Here is a 19,435-nt window from a genome sequence, read left to right on the forward strand (position 1 = left end):
CGGTCCGAGATTTAACTGTTACTTTAAGCTGGTTCTATATTAGTTGCAAGCTGATCGCAAGTTTGTTGCGACAGCCAATCTGAAGCTTGCATTTTGAAATTAACGCTTCATATACTATTACTCTATTATTACTTTATTTTGAAACGCTTCTATGCCCACAAAATGTAGTCGACATTGAATTACGTAATCAATGTCCATGATCCGGTCAGTAATGTCCATGATTTTTTGGTTGTATTCTTCGCTATGTCCACAAATTTCGGTTTAAATAAACAAAACGGTAAGTTGCTTGTAACACGACTAGTGTCCCTAAAAGAAGAGAGTCTGGACATTCGGGATTCCGCATGATTGGTGCACGTGACTTGTGCCCTCACAATGGCAGCACCAATACGGAACTTTGCTTACTCAGCGCAAACGGGAGGAAAATTAGAATTGAAATACATTGTAATCGGAATAATAGTATCACAAAAGTAATGATCGATGTATGTATATTTCCTAAAAAATTGAAAAATATATCTTTTGGCAAAGGTTCAATGATGCAATGTATGTAATATACACTGATTGTGTTGTCCTAAAATTCACTACCATTATTAAAAAATCTATAGTACACACGTGAACTATAAGACTAATTCTACAATGTGCTTTTTATTTTCTGTTTCTTGCTGTTTGTCTCTTGTCTTATTGACCAAAAAGGCAAGAGACAAACAGAGACAAACAGCAAGAAACAGGAAACAAAAAACACATTATAGAATTAGCCTTAGGCTTATTTTTAATCGAATTTTTTGCATTTCTCGCATTCATCAATTTCTCAATCCATCTTTCTTCTTTTTCTCTTCGTATTGTATGAAAAAAGTGAAAAGTTGAATCATGCAAAAAATTCAACTAAAAAGACTAAGCTATTGTTTTTCAGCGTCAGCAATAAATTTTGAAATGCAATTAATGTGTCGTAATGCAATAAGGACGGAAGTTAATAAAGTTGTTAGTAAAGTTGTTAATGAAGTTGTTAATAAAATTGTTCGTAATGCAGAAAGAATCATTTTTAATGCGGTTAGAGCACCCAGATATACAACTTGGTATTTTTTATCTACAAAAGTAATTTTACTTAATCTTATTTTTTAAATTCTTTATATTGAAATATATTTACAATACAATTGTATAAAATAAATGTTACTCATTATTTATAATCATAAATAATTATAGATTATTAATAATTATAATAATTATAATTAATAATAATAATAGATAATAGATATTAATATAAATAATTATAGATATTAATAATTATTAATACTTATTAATAATTATAAATATAGACAATAATATAAATATCCAAAATAGAAATTAATATTTATAATAATTTATAATTAATTTTAATACACGATAATGTTTGTTGTGAAAGGGCTCTACATGAAGAGTGCTCCTCTCAAAATGTTAAAATCTTTGCGAATTTTTATATCTGAAGAAGATCTAATACAAAGACCAAAAATATGTAATGTCTTAATATTTAAAATAAACTGAAAATATTATTTCTGCAATGTATTTTAAGAAATTATTATTCTACAAGATGAAAACATATGCTTTACTACATTTTAAATTTTTATCAGCTTTTTAATTAATTTTAATATAAATTAAAAGAGGAAAATATGTGAGGAACAATGATCAGATAATAACAGAATTATTTAAACATTCTTTTCTTTCGTACTATACGATTCTACAAAAATACACAATCGTACTTCTTGTACAAAATAGTTTTCATTTTCAGTCATCGATCTCTTAATTTTTAGAAAATTATAAAAGATTTGAATGATATATATTGCAAATAACGAAAAAAGTTTAAATACAAAATTAACAAAAAAATAAGTTTAAAAGAAAATGTTTAAAAGGGATTTAAAATAAAAGATATATAGATAAAATATAAACTAAATAATATTACAAATTAAAAGCTATATAGATCAAAATAATATTATAGAAAAACTACATTCGCATAATTAATAATTATGTTATTTTTGTCGCTTACTCTGACTCGTTCGATTACGTTCTATTTGTTAATCGAGGATCATATAATACAAATATTTCTGAATAATGTAAGATTTGAAAATGGTACATTCATATCGGATGTTTAATATTATTCTACTTTTGTTGGTCGTGTCTATCGTTGATTGATTGATTGCACTGTGCACCTCATTATCTATTCAATTATTGCACTAAGAAATATGTTAAGTACAACTAACTAATTCCCTCTATTAATAATCTAGCAGGACCAAATTAGCAGAACCAAATTAAACCTGTTGAAATATTTGGTACTTTTTTATAGTAATTTGTTTCATCAATAAAAAATTTGTACACAACATTCCGACATGTCCAATTCAGTTTTATTAATTTGATTCTAGAGATTAAACTAAATTAAAGGCCTCAAAAATGTAAATATGAATTTTGATACGTTTGCTAAGATAATACAATTTTTTAACTATTTTTTAACTAAATCATACTAAGTCTCGGTATTGTTAGGAACTTAAATAAAAAGACAGAAATGCTATCATAGTATTAAGACAGAAATGTTGTCATAGTATAAACATCTATTTACTTATAAAATGGCAGTAAGAATAGGATGCAAATTATTCAGGCATCTTTCAGAATATTTTCAACTTTTTTCTTTATACAGGATATTCAAATAAGAGTCAAAAATACTTTAAAGATATATATTTTCCTCAACGAATTAAAAAATTTTTCTTAAATTTAATTAAGAAAAAAAAAATCTTTTTAGAAATTATCTCTTTAAATATGTATAAAAGAATTTTTTTTAGTAATTTTATTAAAAATATTAATTAAGATTTATTTGCAAAGTAATTCATTGTATTAAAAATTCACAAGCTATAGTCCTCCCCCCCCTCCCCTCTCTAAAGTATATTTTCTAAAATGTTTAGAGTGAATTGTCACTTTGAATTAAAATTTTGCCCTTAAAGATTGAAAATTAGCCACTCTTTTCCACGCTAGCTCAATTTTTTTACCTTTTAAAGTGAGATTCCACAGCAAAGAATTTAGAGAGTGAAAAAAAATCGGAAGTATATCTCGATTGATCTGAAACACCTTGTATAATGGGGATATTAATATCACTAGTATATCTATATACTGTTGATATTGTCACCATGCGAAACGTATTTCGCATATCACAATGACGCAATGTCCTTAAGCGACACACATCTCTGTCTTTCGTCATATGCAGCATTAGCTAAGGATTATTACTGCCAGGATTATTCGACTGACTTAAAAGATTGTTCTTAGTATCTGTTTCCCTCGTATCTTGCAGAGACGTGCGCATCTCTGACGCTCTCCTTTCCATTCTGTCTTTGTATATTCTAACGTAATAAGTTATGCACGCTATGAAGGAAATCTGAAACCAATTGATGATCATTCGATTAGTTGAGTGATCCGTGAATTTCGGTGAACAAAGACACGCACCTGTAGCAGCACAGAGCATAACGCGAGGAGAAACACATGAAGAAGGATCGATCTCGTCCGACTTAAAACCACGTGCTGACATCCACGTTTATTGATAGTAGCGCAAGCACTCCCGTTCTTTTCCTGATTCGACGTGTTGCAGCAGGACCAAGGAATCGAATCTACACTACGATAATCGGAAGGCCCATCTATTCCGCAACATCGTAACTAAAATTAAATTATTAATCGAATCGAAGTTAGCTCGATTTAAATTTTTCTCACATTTCATATATCTTATTTTATCGTAAATATAACTAAAGGACTCTGTGCTTAATCATTAAATTTGAAAAAAATGGTTTTAATCAAATTGGCTAAAAAAGATATTTTATAGCTTGTGAAATGCTTATCAAAGATTTTCATAAACACAATAAAAAATAGACACGAGTTTGTTGTAGCATCATTTGAACGCTACTTTGAGTCTAATCAGACTGAAAAGCATCTTTATATACACAATACAATTTGTTTTTTTTTACAACTGTATAATCATTTATATACTAAATTTATGGACGCGTCCATATATAATAATGTTAAATTATATCAATGGAATCATAGACACAGATATGTATTCACCGATATATATGTATATATTACACTCTCTTCACCCCGCGCACACCCTCATAAAAAACCTATTCAATAATAGGTATAGCACGATTGTATTGTGAATAGAGTTTAAAAAACAAACTGTATAGATGATAAAATTGATAAAAGAGAACCCAACCTCAATGACTCTGAGTGATCTCCAACAAGTTTTAGCCGTGGCTCGTTATTCGTTAAAAAGTAGGGATGCACTGAATATCCGAAAAATATCCGATATTATCCGGTTTTTACTATTCGATCGAATAGTTGGATATCATTAGTATCCGGGAATATATCTGGTTGAAATTTTATATCAAATAAAAATTGATTTTTTTCTTATACAAATGTTCCAGAAATAAGTATAGATATTCATAATGCTATAATATCTTATATATTGTTGCAAAATTACAATTTTTTTCTCTACAGATTTTTCTTTTTTTTTCTTTGTTTTTAGAAGACATTTTCCCGCAATCTAGAAAATGTCGGATATCCGACTCGAAGGAATTGCCTTCTCGGATATCCGATCGGATAACGATATCTGATGTTACAGTCTGTTCGGATATCCGATATCTGATAATTTTACGATCCGATGCATCCTTATTAAAAAGTTATTAACAGTCAAAGTTAGTAATTATTTCTCTGCTTTACATAAAGTCTGATAACTTTTAGACAGGGAGAGATGGACCGATGAAGGAAATATGACTTTCATCCCCACCCCTCCTCCCCCCCTTTGCCAAGGGGTATACAACTTTCCATCAAAGAGGTTGTATACACAGGCAAGGTATAGGGGCCCCTGTAAGTAAAAATGTTAGACAGTAGAAAAAGAACGAATACGGGATAGAGAGAATCAAGGAAGAATGGAGCGAATTCACCCGGAAGCCGGTTTAGCGTGTCGTTGATGAAGTGAGTAGGAGATATAGTAGAAGCGTGAAGATAAATAAAAATGATTTCAAGAAATTGTTGCACTGACGTTTCTGATAGTGCATTTGGCATAGTCATCGACGAGAGATATTATTAAAGACCAACATCCTTACAGGAGTTCGCGTCCTTGTGAATATTGAAGTAATAAAAAAGTTAAAAACTGATATTATTGTACTAATTTTATGATTTATTAGTAGTAGTATTTTTTAGTAGACGTATTTATGTATTTAGAATTCAATAATATCGATTTTTCTTTAAAATTGTGATTTCAATGTTATCGTCAAAGTTTGATTATCAACAGAGAAAAAATTGTAATTTTTCTGCAATATGTAAGATATTATAGTTTTACAAGTATGCATATTTATTTATGAAACATTTATGTAATAAATCATGAAATGTGATGAATGAAATTTAATAATGTATGAGCCAAATATTTATGTTAATAATAAGCAAATTTATATGAATTGTCGATGTCAGCGTTCTTCAATTACCCCTTGAGGCCCTTTTTGTACCATCGAAAATTTGCCCAGAGTTGACGGTCTTTAATAGTATCTCGTCGGTAGCGTAACACTAAAGTGGTTCTCGCATCATGTCAGGGCAGCATTAAAGCATGTAAAAAGACAGGTGTATCATTCCCACAGATGTGCAATCGTCTAAAGAGCTAATCAGAAATTATCCAGGATGTCAGAATTCAATATGGCTGCAAAGTGATACACTACACTGCTGTACATTTGCTCCGCTTCGTTCTGCACTTCTGGGCATTTCTTATTGGCTCACTATATCTGTCTTTTTACATCATGTATTAGATCAAAGTCAGTGTATGTGTGCCAAATTCGCCAATACAGAGAAGGAGAAGCTGGGGAAGGAGGAGGGCAGAGGAGAGAGAGAGAGAGAAAGAGAGAGAGAGAGAGAAAGAGAGAGAGAGAAAGAGAGAGAGAGAGAGAGCGCAATTTTTACCGTGGACTGCATGTAGTCCCAGATAGACTTTTCGTCCGTGACCGCAAGAGCAAAGATCTTTTCATGTTGTGTGGACGATAAGGTTGTGTCTATTTGTTCATGGCGCACTAAGGCCCAAATCCCGACACTGGTTTCGATCAGCACGATGATCGCCACTGCTATAGCAAACTAGAATACGAACAATTCATATCAGTTTTGAATTTCCTAATTCTTCCCTGAATATTCCAGAAGTAAACTTACAATGATTACTTGACTTTTGTTGGAAAAATTCAGGAATTGCCAGGCAAGCCAGCCGATTCCGCATGTAATAACGCCCATCGCCAATAAAGTAGCAGATGACTCACACACATGGCTGGGTGTGAGCAACCCATATTCGTGCAGCTGATAAATGAAATAACTGGCAAACACACTCACGATTGCGCCGGAAATCTGTAGAAGAAAACTTTTTTATATTCACAGCAAATACTACAATACACTAAGATGATCAAGAAAGCAGAGGGATATTTAAAAATAATTCAATATTGCCATAAATAAATTTTAATAGATGAGCATTATTTAAATAATTGTTAACGAAACACACAAACATTAACATATTATTGTATTTGTAAATAACTAGTAACACTTAATGTATATCATATGAGATTACAAAAAAATACATCAAGTTACGAGAGTACATTATTTTCTAAAATTGTACTTTTCTATCAAATGTATTTTATGAATATCTATGAGTTTTTAATATAAAAATCATAAAATTTTCTTTACATATTTTCAATAACCCATAGATATTTTTATTTACAGTTGAAAATTTTACATTTATTATTTTCACTTTTATTACTTTTATACTTATTAATTCATAATTATTATTTTTACATAGGTACTTAAAAAGGGGACAATTTATATAATCATGTCCTTAATTTAAGATGTAAAGTGAGATGAAGAGTTAAAATTTGGAACTGTCTCTCTTAATTTAGGACGGTTTGTCACTGTACAATACCAATATTTTCAATAATAAAGGATAAAGAGCTAATAATCAACGCTAGTTCATGATAGCTAATATTTAATGTCTTTCAAGTTTTAATAAACGTTTTATCTTTATATTAGGATCTTTTCAATGTTAATATATAAAAATAATTCCTACTTTACATACTAACAATAAGTCTAAAACATAAAAACAAAAATTTCTACCTTATATAATAAGTCAAATATTAAAACGGTTGAAAATTACAAATTAAAATTCTTCTGAGTATATGTGGTGTAGAGATGTGCGAATTAATCTTTAATTTATGGCTCGTCTGTCCAATATAAGAGGCATTGCAATTTTTACAATTAATCTTGTAAACTATATTTTTCTTTGACTTATGAGAAAGAACGTCTTTTTGTGCTTTAATAATTCCGTCAAGTTTGTTCAAAGAAAGACAATTTAATATTATGATTTTTGATAATGCTCTTGAAATTGTCATAAATACAAGGAATGGTAAATCACGAAATTGTTTTATTGTCAATGTTAGTTTTATCTGTTTGTTTAAGCGTCTTACGTTTTAAAAGAGACCTTAATCGTAAATTGATCATTTCAAAAATAAAGTTAATAGGGTAGTCATTATCCAAAAATGTCTTAATAATAAAATTGAAATTATCTTTATGATATTTTGGATAACATAGCAAAAAAGTTCTGTCCATTATGCTCATAAGAACACCTCTCTTTTATGAAAGAGGATGAAGAGACAAAAAACTGAGATATCTTCTCGAAAAAGTTAATTTATGATAAATATTAAATTCTAATGTTCCGTTCGCCTTAATAATCACATCCAAAAAATTCAATCGGTCACAATCAACCTCCAAAATAAACTGCAACCTTGAATAAAAAGAATTAAATACCTCTAAAAATTCTTCAATGAAGTGATTAGGAATAGCAGTCGCAATGTCGTCAACATATCTAAAATAAAAAGATACCTCAGTTCCAAATCTCTCCAAAGCTTTGCACTCTAAATCTTTCATAACCAAATCTGTAATGATGGGAGACAATGGAGAACTCATGGGTGTTCCAAATTTCTGGTTGTAAATTCTTTCATCAAAGGTAAAAAAAGTAGACTCTAATACTAATCTTTAAGCTTTAAAAAATTCGTCTTTTGGTATATAACGATATGTAATGAAATGCCATCTAAATACTTTTTATAGCTTTTAATCTAAAGGAATGTTGGTAAAGAATGATATTGCATCAAGAAAAATCAACGAATAATTATTATTTAAACAAAATCCATTAAGTTTTTCAACCAATTTAAAATTATTATCAATATGGCTACTTGGTTTAGGAACATTGTCTTTGATAATATTGTGCAAAAATGAGGCCAATGAATAAAGAAGACTATCAATAGACGAAATAATAATTCTCAAAGGGAACATCTTTGTGAATTTTGGGAAGTCCAGAGCTCTCGGAAGAATCCCATCACTGCAGTATAATTTTTATACTTGAATATTTATATTTTAGAGAGAGGGATGTGTTTGTATAAAAAAAAATTTGTTTGAAGTTCATATAAACATGAATCTAGAAACACTTAGTTTCTGAGATAGCAGGAATTTTAATGCTCTAACAATATTAAACAATGGAACAAATAGAATTCAACAAAACAAAGAGAAACAAAGAAAAACAAAGTAAACAACTCACAATATACTTACAAAAATAATTCAAAATTATCTACTACTATCTTGATCTTTTCAGCTTCCGTTTCATATTTTGTTTTATTCTATTGAATTCTTAGAATATTATACATCCATTTACTCTCTCTTAAAACTCTCTTAAGAATTTTATAAATAATGAACTTTAAATATTTTCAAATAAAAATCCTTTGAATTCATGAAATCTAGTGATTGAAACCATGAGTGATTGGGCCTCAAACTCTTCACGATCAATACATCTTTGAGAAAAATAGCTATTCGTAAATACCGAATAATTTTTATAATAAAATGTAGTTTCATGTTTACTTTTGTTTTTTTTTAAATTTGATCTTGTTTACATTTGTTCTTGTAATTCTATTACTAATTGTACTATTAAGATTGGTATTCCTAATCAAATCTTATATTCAAGACCGTCTTAAGTACTGTCTTAAGAAATCAAGAACCAATTAGAGGGCTACATTAACGTCTTAAGACATTACTTAAGACGATCTTGAAATAAGAATCGACTATGAATACCGGCCTAAGAGAGCTGCCTAGTTTAGAGCGTCAAAGAATTGATCTTTATACATTTATCAACTAAAGACTATTCAAGAGTATTTTCTGAAAATTTAAGTGCAACTCATTAAAAATTCTCCGAGTTACAATAATTTAAATGATCCAGTTCCAAACCAAAATTTTAAATAAATTTTAATTCTGTTCTGGGATAAGATTTAAACGGAATACACATACAAATCAATTCGGTCCAATAATTTTTATAAAAAGGATAAGCCTTTTTATAATTTAGGAATCATCGATTTAAAAAAAAAACCTATTGTAAATATAAAGAAAAGGCCTATTCTACAAAAAGAAGAATCAAATTTGAATGTGGCTTAGCAGGAAAGCAAAATTATATATCATATTATATCGACTATATATCATATTATATCGATTCTTCTTTTTGGAATAGGGGCCTACTGAGGAAACCACATTAAAAAAAATGCATCTTACAATAGTACCTCACGAGTAATGTGGAAGATATTGTTGAAATGTACGTTATCATAATTATGTAATGTATTAGAAAACTACGCTAAGATATAAGTATATCTTAACTTCTTATTATTATCTTATCTTATTTATTTTTATTAACATAAAAATTTCTATAACACAATTAATTTATTCATTGTTCCTTAATAAATTAACAATAAAAATTTTTATGTTAATAAAAATAAATTATTTAATAAAAAACATGTTTCAATAATGATTTGGCGGAAGGTGCGCTTTCAGTATATTTCTGATATAAGGACGCTCCTGGGCATCACGTGAGCGCTTGGCCGCCGAGCTTCGAATGATAATGGAGGTTGCTCGTCGGAATCAGCCCAAAATGTGCAATCTTTGCGAACTCTATTTGATTATATAGTTGTCTAAATTTTTGAAGGAACACATAAACATGATTTAAATGATTTAATGTATGATGATGTAATGTAAAAATTAGCAATTTTTCCTTTTTTTATTTTTAAAAAAAATTATGTAAATCACAAATAAAAATGTATTCTTTACGTTTTTTTTGTTCTTTTAAGTATCTTATATCTACAAAAAAATTGCCGAATAGCTATGAGATTTTTTTCGTAGTGGCCACTATGATTTTACAATACAAAACGTATAAAAAATTGAAAAATTGCTTAATTTCAGTGGAAAAAAAGAAAAAAATGAAAAATAAAATTTAATTAATATTGAAAACTCAATTTCCAATGCATCGACACTAGACTGATCTTTACTAAGTATCAGTAGAAATAATTTTGTTTACTTTTCTTCTCATTTTTTTTATGACATTTTAGTATTACCTTTCATTATTTTTCACCAAAAGCTTACAATTATGTCAGAAGTATTTCCAAAAATTATGTCCCATCCAAAAATTTTATCTTGTTGATATGAAATTATTAACGCTAATTCAGGATTTACGAAAGAAATATTTGATTTTTTTAAAAGAAAAAAAGTAAGTATTCCAAGAAAAAACTTTTGTATTCATTAGTGTTCGATGAAATAAATTTACATAAACGTATAGAATGGGTTGCTGATAAATTATACGGTGTTATAAATATATTGGGAATAATATAAAAAATATTGGTAAAGCAAAAGTTTTAATTTTCATGATAGTACCTATAAATGAAGTTTGGAAAGTTTCAGTAGAGTATTTTTTATTAACGGAATAAATAGTAACACAAAAGCTCATTTAATTTGTCATTGTTTTGATATGTTACAAGAATACAATAATTAATTTAATCTTTGATGGTGCAAATTTTTCAACAATACAGATTCTTGGATGCAATATTAATCCTACAAATATTATACATAAAATAAAGAACTTATCTACAAAAGAATATAAATTATTATTTATAATTCCAGATCACATATGTTAAAAATACTTATTATAGAAATACTTTTGAGAAAAATATTATTTTTGATCATAAATAATGAACGAAAATTAAATTTAGCAGCAAACATACACGCCATACATCATTCATGACATCATAGCTTGTTTGTTTCTGGCTTCATAATTTACAATATTCCTTTCTGTACTGTTTGTTTATTGGTTGTGGCAGATACATACATGCCCTTCGTAATTATTATTTTGAATTAATATCACTAATATCTCCTTATTGTTAAACAATAAGAATCTTATTTTGGACCTTTAGCAACGATTTTTACTATAATAGGAATGGGTTATTTTATATAATATTAGAATACTCTGAGAATCTCATATTATGATTTCCACGCTTTATGATTTTACGATCATCAAATCTAACTTCTGTAATTAAACAATTCAACATATTTTATATTTTTCTATTAGTACCTTACTCTATTACTACATGAAGAATTTATTGCCCAATATTTATTTATTAAATAATAAACAAGGCTTAAATGCTCATCTCAATGAAACTGAAAACATCCAAATTTTAAAATCTTGTTTTACAATGACATGATCTAATAACGAATTTTCTATTAAATAGTTTTTAATCCAAGAGCAATAAATTCATGGTGGAACCAATAGATAACGTTTATTAGTTTAGCAGAAACGCCGCTACCTCATATTAGGTGCCTGTCTCATATAATAGGCTTTCCTCTACAATTATATAACATTCTATATATAATTCTATATATAATTTTATACATCATAATAAATTTTCTCAAATTTCATACATCATAATAAATTTTCTCAAATTTTTTCTTAAAAAAAAATGCAAAAATTATTTATCAATTCTTATTACTTTTTCTCTATTGTATCAATAGAGAGGAATAAATACAAGAGAAAGAAAACATATACGAACACACATACATATGTATGTGTACATGATTCTTTTCTATTTTTGCTGTGATATTCATACTTTGCGAGATGTAATGACGAGATGCAAAATGTTTCGCTTCACGAAAAATACATTTCAATCATATCATAATATACAATCGTACAGAAATAGACATGGATAAAAATCAATTTTGTTGAAATTTGCTCGTATCGCTTCCTTCCTCGAAAACAGTACTCAAACTCACGGCAATGATGCAGATTGTGTTATCAGACTGTTTTAACAGATGAGTTATCATAAATAAAGAAGACAAAATCTTATCTATAAATGGGTGAGGCGCTCGTACAGTCCATTTGAAATAAACTTTATACATCACAGTACTTTAATTACTTTCAACACTATCACATTGATATCACAACGATAGTTGTCTTAAATTGCAAAAAAAATGATATAACTTGTAATCTTTCGACTCGAAATAAGAATTTATTTATCTTATCGTAAAAGACTTTAATTCTTGGAACATATACAGGGTGTTAGTTAAGTATGTTGCCATACTCAACAGAGCGATTCTTTGGTTTATTTCAAGTAAAAAAGTCTAATAAATATGTGTCCTAAATGGCTTAGTTTCCGAAATACAGGTGAATGTTCGCAAATGTTTGACGAAACGGTGAATTGCTTTGGAGATATCTTCCTGCATAAATATGCCTTGCTTCACATTCGCACAACCGTAAACAAAGTGACAAAGTCAAAGTCAAAGTCACAAAATCAAAAATAGACTCCTCCTAGATCACTAGACTTAAATGTTTGGATTATTTTTTTTGGAGGCATCTGGAATCATTGGTTTATACCACCCCAATTGAGAATAAAAATGATTTGAGGAATCGAATAGTTGCTTCATGCGAGACAATATGTAACACACCTGGTATCTTTGAGCGTGTATGTCAATCTTTGAGAAGAAGAATCGATAGATGTATTACGGTGCAAGGTGGACTTTTTCAACAATTCATCTAATTCTCTTTTTTTCATCAAAAGAATTGAAGCCTGTTTTTGTTTTTCTGTTTTTGATTAGTTTTTGACTAATTCAAGCTGTATTTCTTTCAAATAAACAGATTATTACTACACGTTTAAATTTTTTTATTTCGGAAAATGTATATATTTGTAGTTATGTGTTTGTATTTCCTGTATATATTTCAAGTATAAAGAACTTTTATTAAATCACTAGAATAAAATAATATCTAAATGTGTATATGTGTAATGTAAATATTTAGAAGAAAAGCTGATTATACAGGATGATAATGAAATAAGTAGCCTCACTGTTAGCGTTTTCTACTATTAAAAAAATATACAAACAAATATACAAGCAATTATTTGGGACCCCCATGGATTCACCTTTGTCACCTGTTGTTGCAAATATTGTTATGCAGGACTTTGAAAAAATGACTATTGGAATGCTGCCTTGTCGACTGCTATTCTATTATCGATACGTTGATGATATTATCTTAGCCGCTCCGTCTGAGAGTGTTTGGATATTTTTAATTCGTTACACACTAGATTGCAGTTCACCATGGAGACTAGCCTTGATGGAAAAATAAGTTTTTTAGATACGATGTTGATTATTGAAGAACGGAATCTCATTTTTGATATATACCGTAAAGCAACCTTTTCCGGCAGATTTCTTAATTTCCATTCACACCATCCACTTTGTCATAAAAGAGGTGTAATTTATGGAGTCGTAGATAAGATTTTTTGTTTGTGTCATCCGAAATTCCAACAAAATAATTTGATTGACACTATTAAGATTTTTTTACAGAATGGGTATCCGTTACGTTTTATTTTTTCGACTATTCATAATAGAATCAATTATCACATTAATAAGATTAATAATTTGAATAAGAATAAGGATGACACTGAGAAAAAATTTTTTACGATTCCATATGTTAATGCGATATCTGAAAGATTTACACCTATTGTTAATATGTTTAATTGTAAATTGCTTTTTACCATTCCTAACACATTAAAAAATTTCATAAAGAGAGGAAAGGATGAGTTGGAACACTTCCATAATCAAAATGTAGTTTACAGAATATCTTGTGAGGATTGTGATGTTAGTTACGTTGGCCAGACAAAAAGACAATTAAAGACCAGATTGCATGAACATGTTTCAGATATAAGAGTTCAGATATAAGTAAGTATAAGTTCAAAATCAGTGATTTCCAATCACCGTATTGAGGAGAATCACAACTTTAAATGGGATAAAGTGGACATATTAAATATAGAGCCTTCATACAATAAAAGGTTGATATCTGAAATGGTCCATATTAAAAAACAGAAACATGGAATAAACAGATAAAACACAGAGTCTTTGCCTGAATTGTATTCTGACATTATACATTCTCTTTCTCCTTTCTAACATCTTCTTTCTTTTTCCCCCTATTTTTCCGTTTTCCGTTCTCGATAATGTTTTTCTGCTTGACATTTCGTTTTTTGATATCGTGTAAGTCAGATGCTTGTTACCTTTGCGAATTTGTTTATAATAACTTATTAAATTAAAAAGACTATTTTTTTGTACCATGAAATGGACCACATTTTACATTTTTTTCTCGTTGTGTATTATTGGACTCTTAACAGATTTATTAAGGTACATTATCATATTACTAATTTTTATGTGATTAATATTAATTCTTTTTGTTTACGGTTACTTTTCCAGAATTTTCTTATGATTTTCTTAATTCTTGATAAAAATGACTCGCAGCGTATTACACAGAAAGAAAAAATTTTATATTAAGGAATTGTAAGAATATTGTAAGATTACGTACGAATTTTTAATTTAGAACAATGTTTATATTATTGTAAGATTGCATTGAAAATGACTCGATTGGAGTTGAAACGTTTGTTTTATTTTATTTTAATTGTTTTGTATTAATTTTGCTTATTTAAATTAAAATTCTTTTATACGTTATCGGCTCTTTGCCCTTCTTTTATACTACCTTTTGTTTATAAGTACAGAGCCTTTTTTATTACTTTTAATTTTCTACTATTTTTCCTAAGAATGAAAAAAAATAATATAAACATATGTTTGGAAAATGTTTCTTTTCGATTTCCTTCTACAACAATAGACGCTTTACATCGACGAATCAGAAACTGTTCGAAAATGTTGAAATATTTCTGATTTATATTCCAAATTTTGGCACATGCTATAATAATCCCACTTTTTAGTACTTTTAGATTACCAAATTTCAATCACTCTGTATAATGTCATTATTACACTGACGTCAAAGCGATATTTTTTACAATTAAACAGAATAAAGTATTAATTGAGGTTGTTCCGCAATTAGTGCGTTTTCCTTCAACTCTCGTTGCCTTTCATTAACCAGAGTGTATAGATATTAACTATATAGACATCTTGTTTTATGACGTCATCACAAAAATAATAATTTTTCGAATACTCAGAATTCTAAAATATTAGGGATGCCAGATATCTGGAAAATATCCGGTATTATCCGACTTTTTTATTCGATCGGATAGTCGGATATCATTATTATCCGGGGAGGTATCCGGTTGAATTTGATATTATTAAATTGTTGATTTTTTCTTATATAAATGTTGTAGAAATATGTGATTTTTTTTTACAGAATACGCTGTCTTCCTCTAATTATTCTGCACATAAAAGTATTAAGGTAGTGATATAAAAAAAACTAATAATTTAAGAGATATTTTATATATTAGTCTATCACGTGTTATAATAAAATATTAAATATCTTGTAAACTATTAATTTTTTTATTCGTACCTTAATACTTTTATGAACAGAATAATAAGATGAATCAATTAATGAAAAGAAAATACATTGCTTATAATAAAATAGTTGCTTACTTAAAAAATTATCCATTTCGCATACATATTTTTTTAAAGCAACTGTGTTTTCTTTCCATTTGATTTATTTCATTATTTTGTTCATAAAAAGTATTAGGTGTTGGAATTAATTCGTAGCGTTTTTAATGAAAGAATGTTATTTATTTCACATGAGCATTAAAAAATACATTAATGAAAGTACTTCCCATCACTTGTAAAACGCTACGAATTAATTCCAACACCTAATATTAAAATATGATTATAAGAAAATTAATAGTTTATGAGATATTTAATATTTTAAGTCAACATATGACAGAATAAAGTATAAAATATCTCGTAAACTATTGGTTTTTTTATATCACTTAATACTTTCACATGCAGAATAATTACAGGAACCATATTGTGTAAAAACATCATACAATTCCGTTTTAAAAAATGAAGGTGACCTTCATATCTTTTTAGCGCCTCCACCTAGAAGAAAGACAACATGACCAAAATATGTCTCCTTTGAAACCATACAACTTTTGTTTGGCACTTTTCTTTCTATTGTTAAAAACAAGCAAATTATTTTAATATTATAACCTGTTTTAAATGCCTCACCATGTATTGCTTTTAAAACAAATAAAATGATAAATTTTCGTAATAATCTCATACAACAATTTCAATTTAATTCTCTTAATCCTTCCTCATAATCAATTCTTATTTTCAATTCATCTCAATAATGACCGTGGTTCGATTCACGCTCACAGTAATTAAGTCCCGGACACAATAGGTCTATTGCTGTACTCTCTGAACTAGTGCAATAAGTTGAAGTGAAACAAACGTATTTATTTCACTTCAACTTATTGCACTGACACATGCATGTGCACCAACACTAAAAAACAGATCTAATGGCTGCGTTCAGTAGAGAAAAATAATCAGTTAGCGCTTAGTGACTAGTCTTTTAATTCCTACATTTAGCGTTTTTCACTGGCAGAATTGGAGCGTACTCAGTGCACTCCAATTCTTAAAGCTGTTTTGCACTAACCTGAATGTAAAAGTGAGATATCTCAATTAATAAAATACTCAATATATATCTTATCATATTGTGATATTAAATACCACAATAAAATGTATTGAGGATTTCGCGATTTAATTCGTTTCTATATTTTTATTAAACGTACAGCTTTACGTCGATTTGTATACAACGGCTTTAAAGTATACTAAGTGCGCATCAGTGAAAAATACTATTAGACGAAGGATTAAAGGCAAGAATCAATCATATTGGGTCATCTAAAAAGTATCCGCGGTACTTTGTCACTAGATATATGACCATCAACACACATCTAGTGACAAAAAACCGCGGATACTTTTTAGATGACCCAATATTAAAGAATCACTAAATGGTGATTAATTTTCTCTGAACGCAGCTAATGCGAAAGAATAACGATAGCAACAGAAATAACATAATTTCAACCTATCAGAAATTGAATATTTTAGTGTATGTTTCTGATAGGTTGAAATCGTCTGGAGCTTTGATACTCATGGATATCGTTTGTCCTTGTTTAACATCGATAAATAAAAAGAATGAAATAATTCTTAAGCGTTGTAAGGGTAGTGAATCGGACAATAGAATAACGTCTAATCTTGCTCGAACATAGGGCACGGTCAACGCGATGCTGCAAACGCTTTGAAGCGTTTTTTAATTGGTCAATTTGTAAAATTCTTTCTTCTAATTGATCCATCAAATGCTTCAAAGCATTTGTAGCGAGACTTTGACTGCAGTCATAGACGCACGTGTGTGGGGTGCTTTCCATTTGATAACAAGTCGATACAAGTCGACACAAGCGTCGTTCTATCCTTCTTAAGTCTGTTTTCAGTGGCCAAACTAGTGTACACTTTTGGAAATTAAAGTGAAATAGGTATATGTTTGTCGAAAGCGAGAAAGAGAGTTCTAGTGCAGTCTAGTGCAGGAACAGAAAACAGACCACTTGACATTCAGAGAGTGACAAAGATAGAATGACACTTGCATCGACTTGTGTTATCAAATGGAAAGCACCCGTAGTGTACCCCTACTGTATATTTCCCCAACATTACCACCATTGGCATTGCACGCTTGCACGCAAATTGCGAATTGCAAAGAAACGAATTGGCGCCGCTCCCTTGAACGAAGCCCCACCAACGGCATTGCACGAATGCACGCGCGATCTCCGAACTATTCCGAATGGCAACGGCTGCGCGAATGATCACAATAATGGCACGCTGAATGGATCTCGATCGAAAACACGAAGGCAAGATAAACAGCTGCGAATACTGCGATGACAAATATATGAGCTACAAACAGCTACGAATTTAGGCCGGATGATTAGGCTCTTCGCGAACGTGCAGAATGTGCTGATCTCGATCGAATGAGACATGATAGGATGCGGAAGGGGACAATACTGACATCAGTGCCGCAATGATTGGATTTGTGGATAAACAGTTTACATTTTACGAGAATCAACGAGAACTTACGCCAAGGAGGATCGCACCAGCGACGAGGCAGTAACGGAAACAGACGAACGCGTGTCCCATTGTACGTGCTCGCTTACAAACACTTATAAATAGCGTAAGCGTAATACTGTTTTGGATCGTTGCGCACGCTGGCCACAGACCGCTGGCGAGTCCCGCCCGAAGTGCTTGCGTGTTGCGTGCTCACCGTCGCCACGGTGATCGAACGCTAAGTGGACAGTGGACCCTTGCAACTTACTTCTTCTGTCCTACTTGCGTTCACGCGCGACGACAGTGATGGCACTGCCTGCTGCGCGCGTTAAAGGGCGCATTCAGTGGACTCAAGTTCAGTCCGCTGAATGCGCCCAAGGAGCGCCGTGGACGACCAGTCAACTGACTGCTTTTCCGGAAACGGTTATACGTCCGCTGTTTCCGGAAAAGCGGGAAGGTTCAGTTCATCATTGCGTCCATCTGTCTAGTTTTCATTCATTCATAACTCATCGGATTAAGGATCCTACATTTTAGGCAGAAAAATATTTAATTGGATCAACTGAAATTCTGATGGGAAATAAATCGATCCAAAATTCTGCTTGAGTCTACTACTTTTCTGATTAAATCTATTATACATGCAGTAGATTTAATCAGAGTTTGTGCATTTTTTTTCGTCCAAAAGGGCCTGCAAGACCTAAAGATAATTGTAGAGCGTTGTCACTATCTACTATTGATATATACATATATGGGTGATTCTTTCGAAAACCGACATGACATCTTGTCCTATATCCTTCGATATTGTTTATACTCCGCGAAAGTGTTTTTTAAAAAAATATAACGACCCATTTTTTGTTTTTCTTTAAAGCGAACCGTTTAGCCGTGATACTAATTGCAATTCCTCGACATTTTAAAAACATCAATTTTATCGGTTTTTTTATCCCATAGTAAATTTTAAAAAATATTAACGTAACAATTTCTTATAGAGTAAAAAATTCTGTATTTCTCAATAAAAATAGTCTCAATTGATTTAAATTTTTAATACAAAAAAAACAATTGAAAATTATTTTTTTTCATATATTTCCAAATTTTTGTATAATAATAATAAAAATTTGAAAATATATGAAAAAAAATAATTCTCATTGTCAATTTTTTTTTTATTCGGACTCATCGCATAATTTCACATGCAAAAACGTCAATTATTTATTTTAAAAATTATTATATAATT

General features: G+C 29.8%; 1 protein-coding gene and 1 long non-coding RNA gene across 2 annotated transcripts; both read right to left on the bottom strand.

Moving 5' to 3' along the window:
- Positions 1–1,672: 1,672 nt before the first annotated feature.
- On the bottom strand, positions 1,673–18,987 carry LOC105143200 (Transmembrane 4 superfamily). The gene is made up of 7 exons (XM_087412052.1): positions 18,981–18,987; positions 18,244–18,325; positions 7,825–7,882; positions 6,190–6,378; positions 5,950–6,117; positions 3,457–3,663; positions 1,673–3,388 (listed from the first exon to the last, which is right to left on the bottom strand). Exons 1-7 carry the CDS (start codon positions 18,985–18,987, stop codon positions 3,227–3,229), a joined length of 873 nt encoding a protein of 290 aa, XP_087268178.1. The 3' UTR covers positions 1,673–3,226.
- On the bottom strand, positions 10,151–18,169 carry LOC147907804 (uncharacterized). Its single transcript, XR_015546896.1, has 2 exons — positions 13,549–18,169; positions 10,151–13,476 (listed from the first exon to the last, which is right to left on the bottom strand). It is a non-coding gene; the product is annotated as an uncharacterized LOC147907804 (long non-coding RNA).
- Positions 18,988–19,435: the final 448 nt, after the last annotated feature.

The sequence above is a fragment of the Acromyrmex echinatior genome, chromosome 12 (assembly GCF_024713525.1).
Source record: "Acromyrmex echinatior isolate Ae372 chromosome 12, ASM2471352v2, whole genome shotgun sequence".
Classification (NCBI taxonomy): Eukaryota; Metazoa; Arthropoda; class Insecta; order Hymenoptera; family Formicidae; genus Acromyrmex; species Acromyrmex echinatior.

Excerpts from the sequence above, each read along its gene's own strand:
- LOC105143200 (XM_087412052.1), bottom strand. Across the intron at positions 6,118-6,189 it reads ACAAAAGTCAAGTAATCATT|TTTGCTATAGCAGTGGCGAT; the intron begins GTAAGTTTACTT and ends TTCGTATTCTAG. Across the intron at positions 3,664-5,949 it reads GGGACTACATGCAGTCCACG|TTACGATGTTGCGGAATAGA; the intron begins GTAAAAATTGCG and ends ATTTAATTTTAG.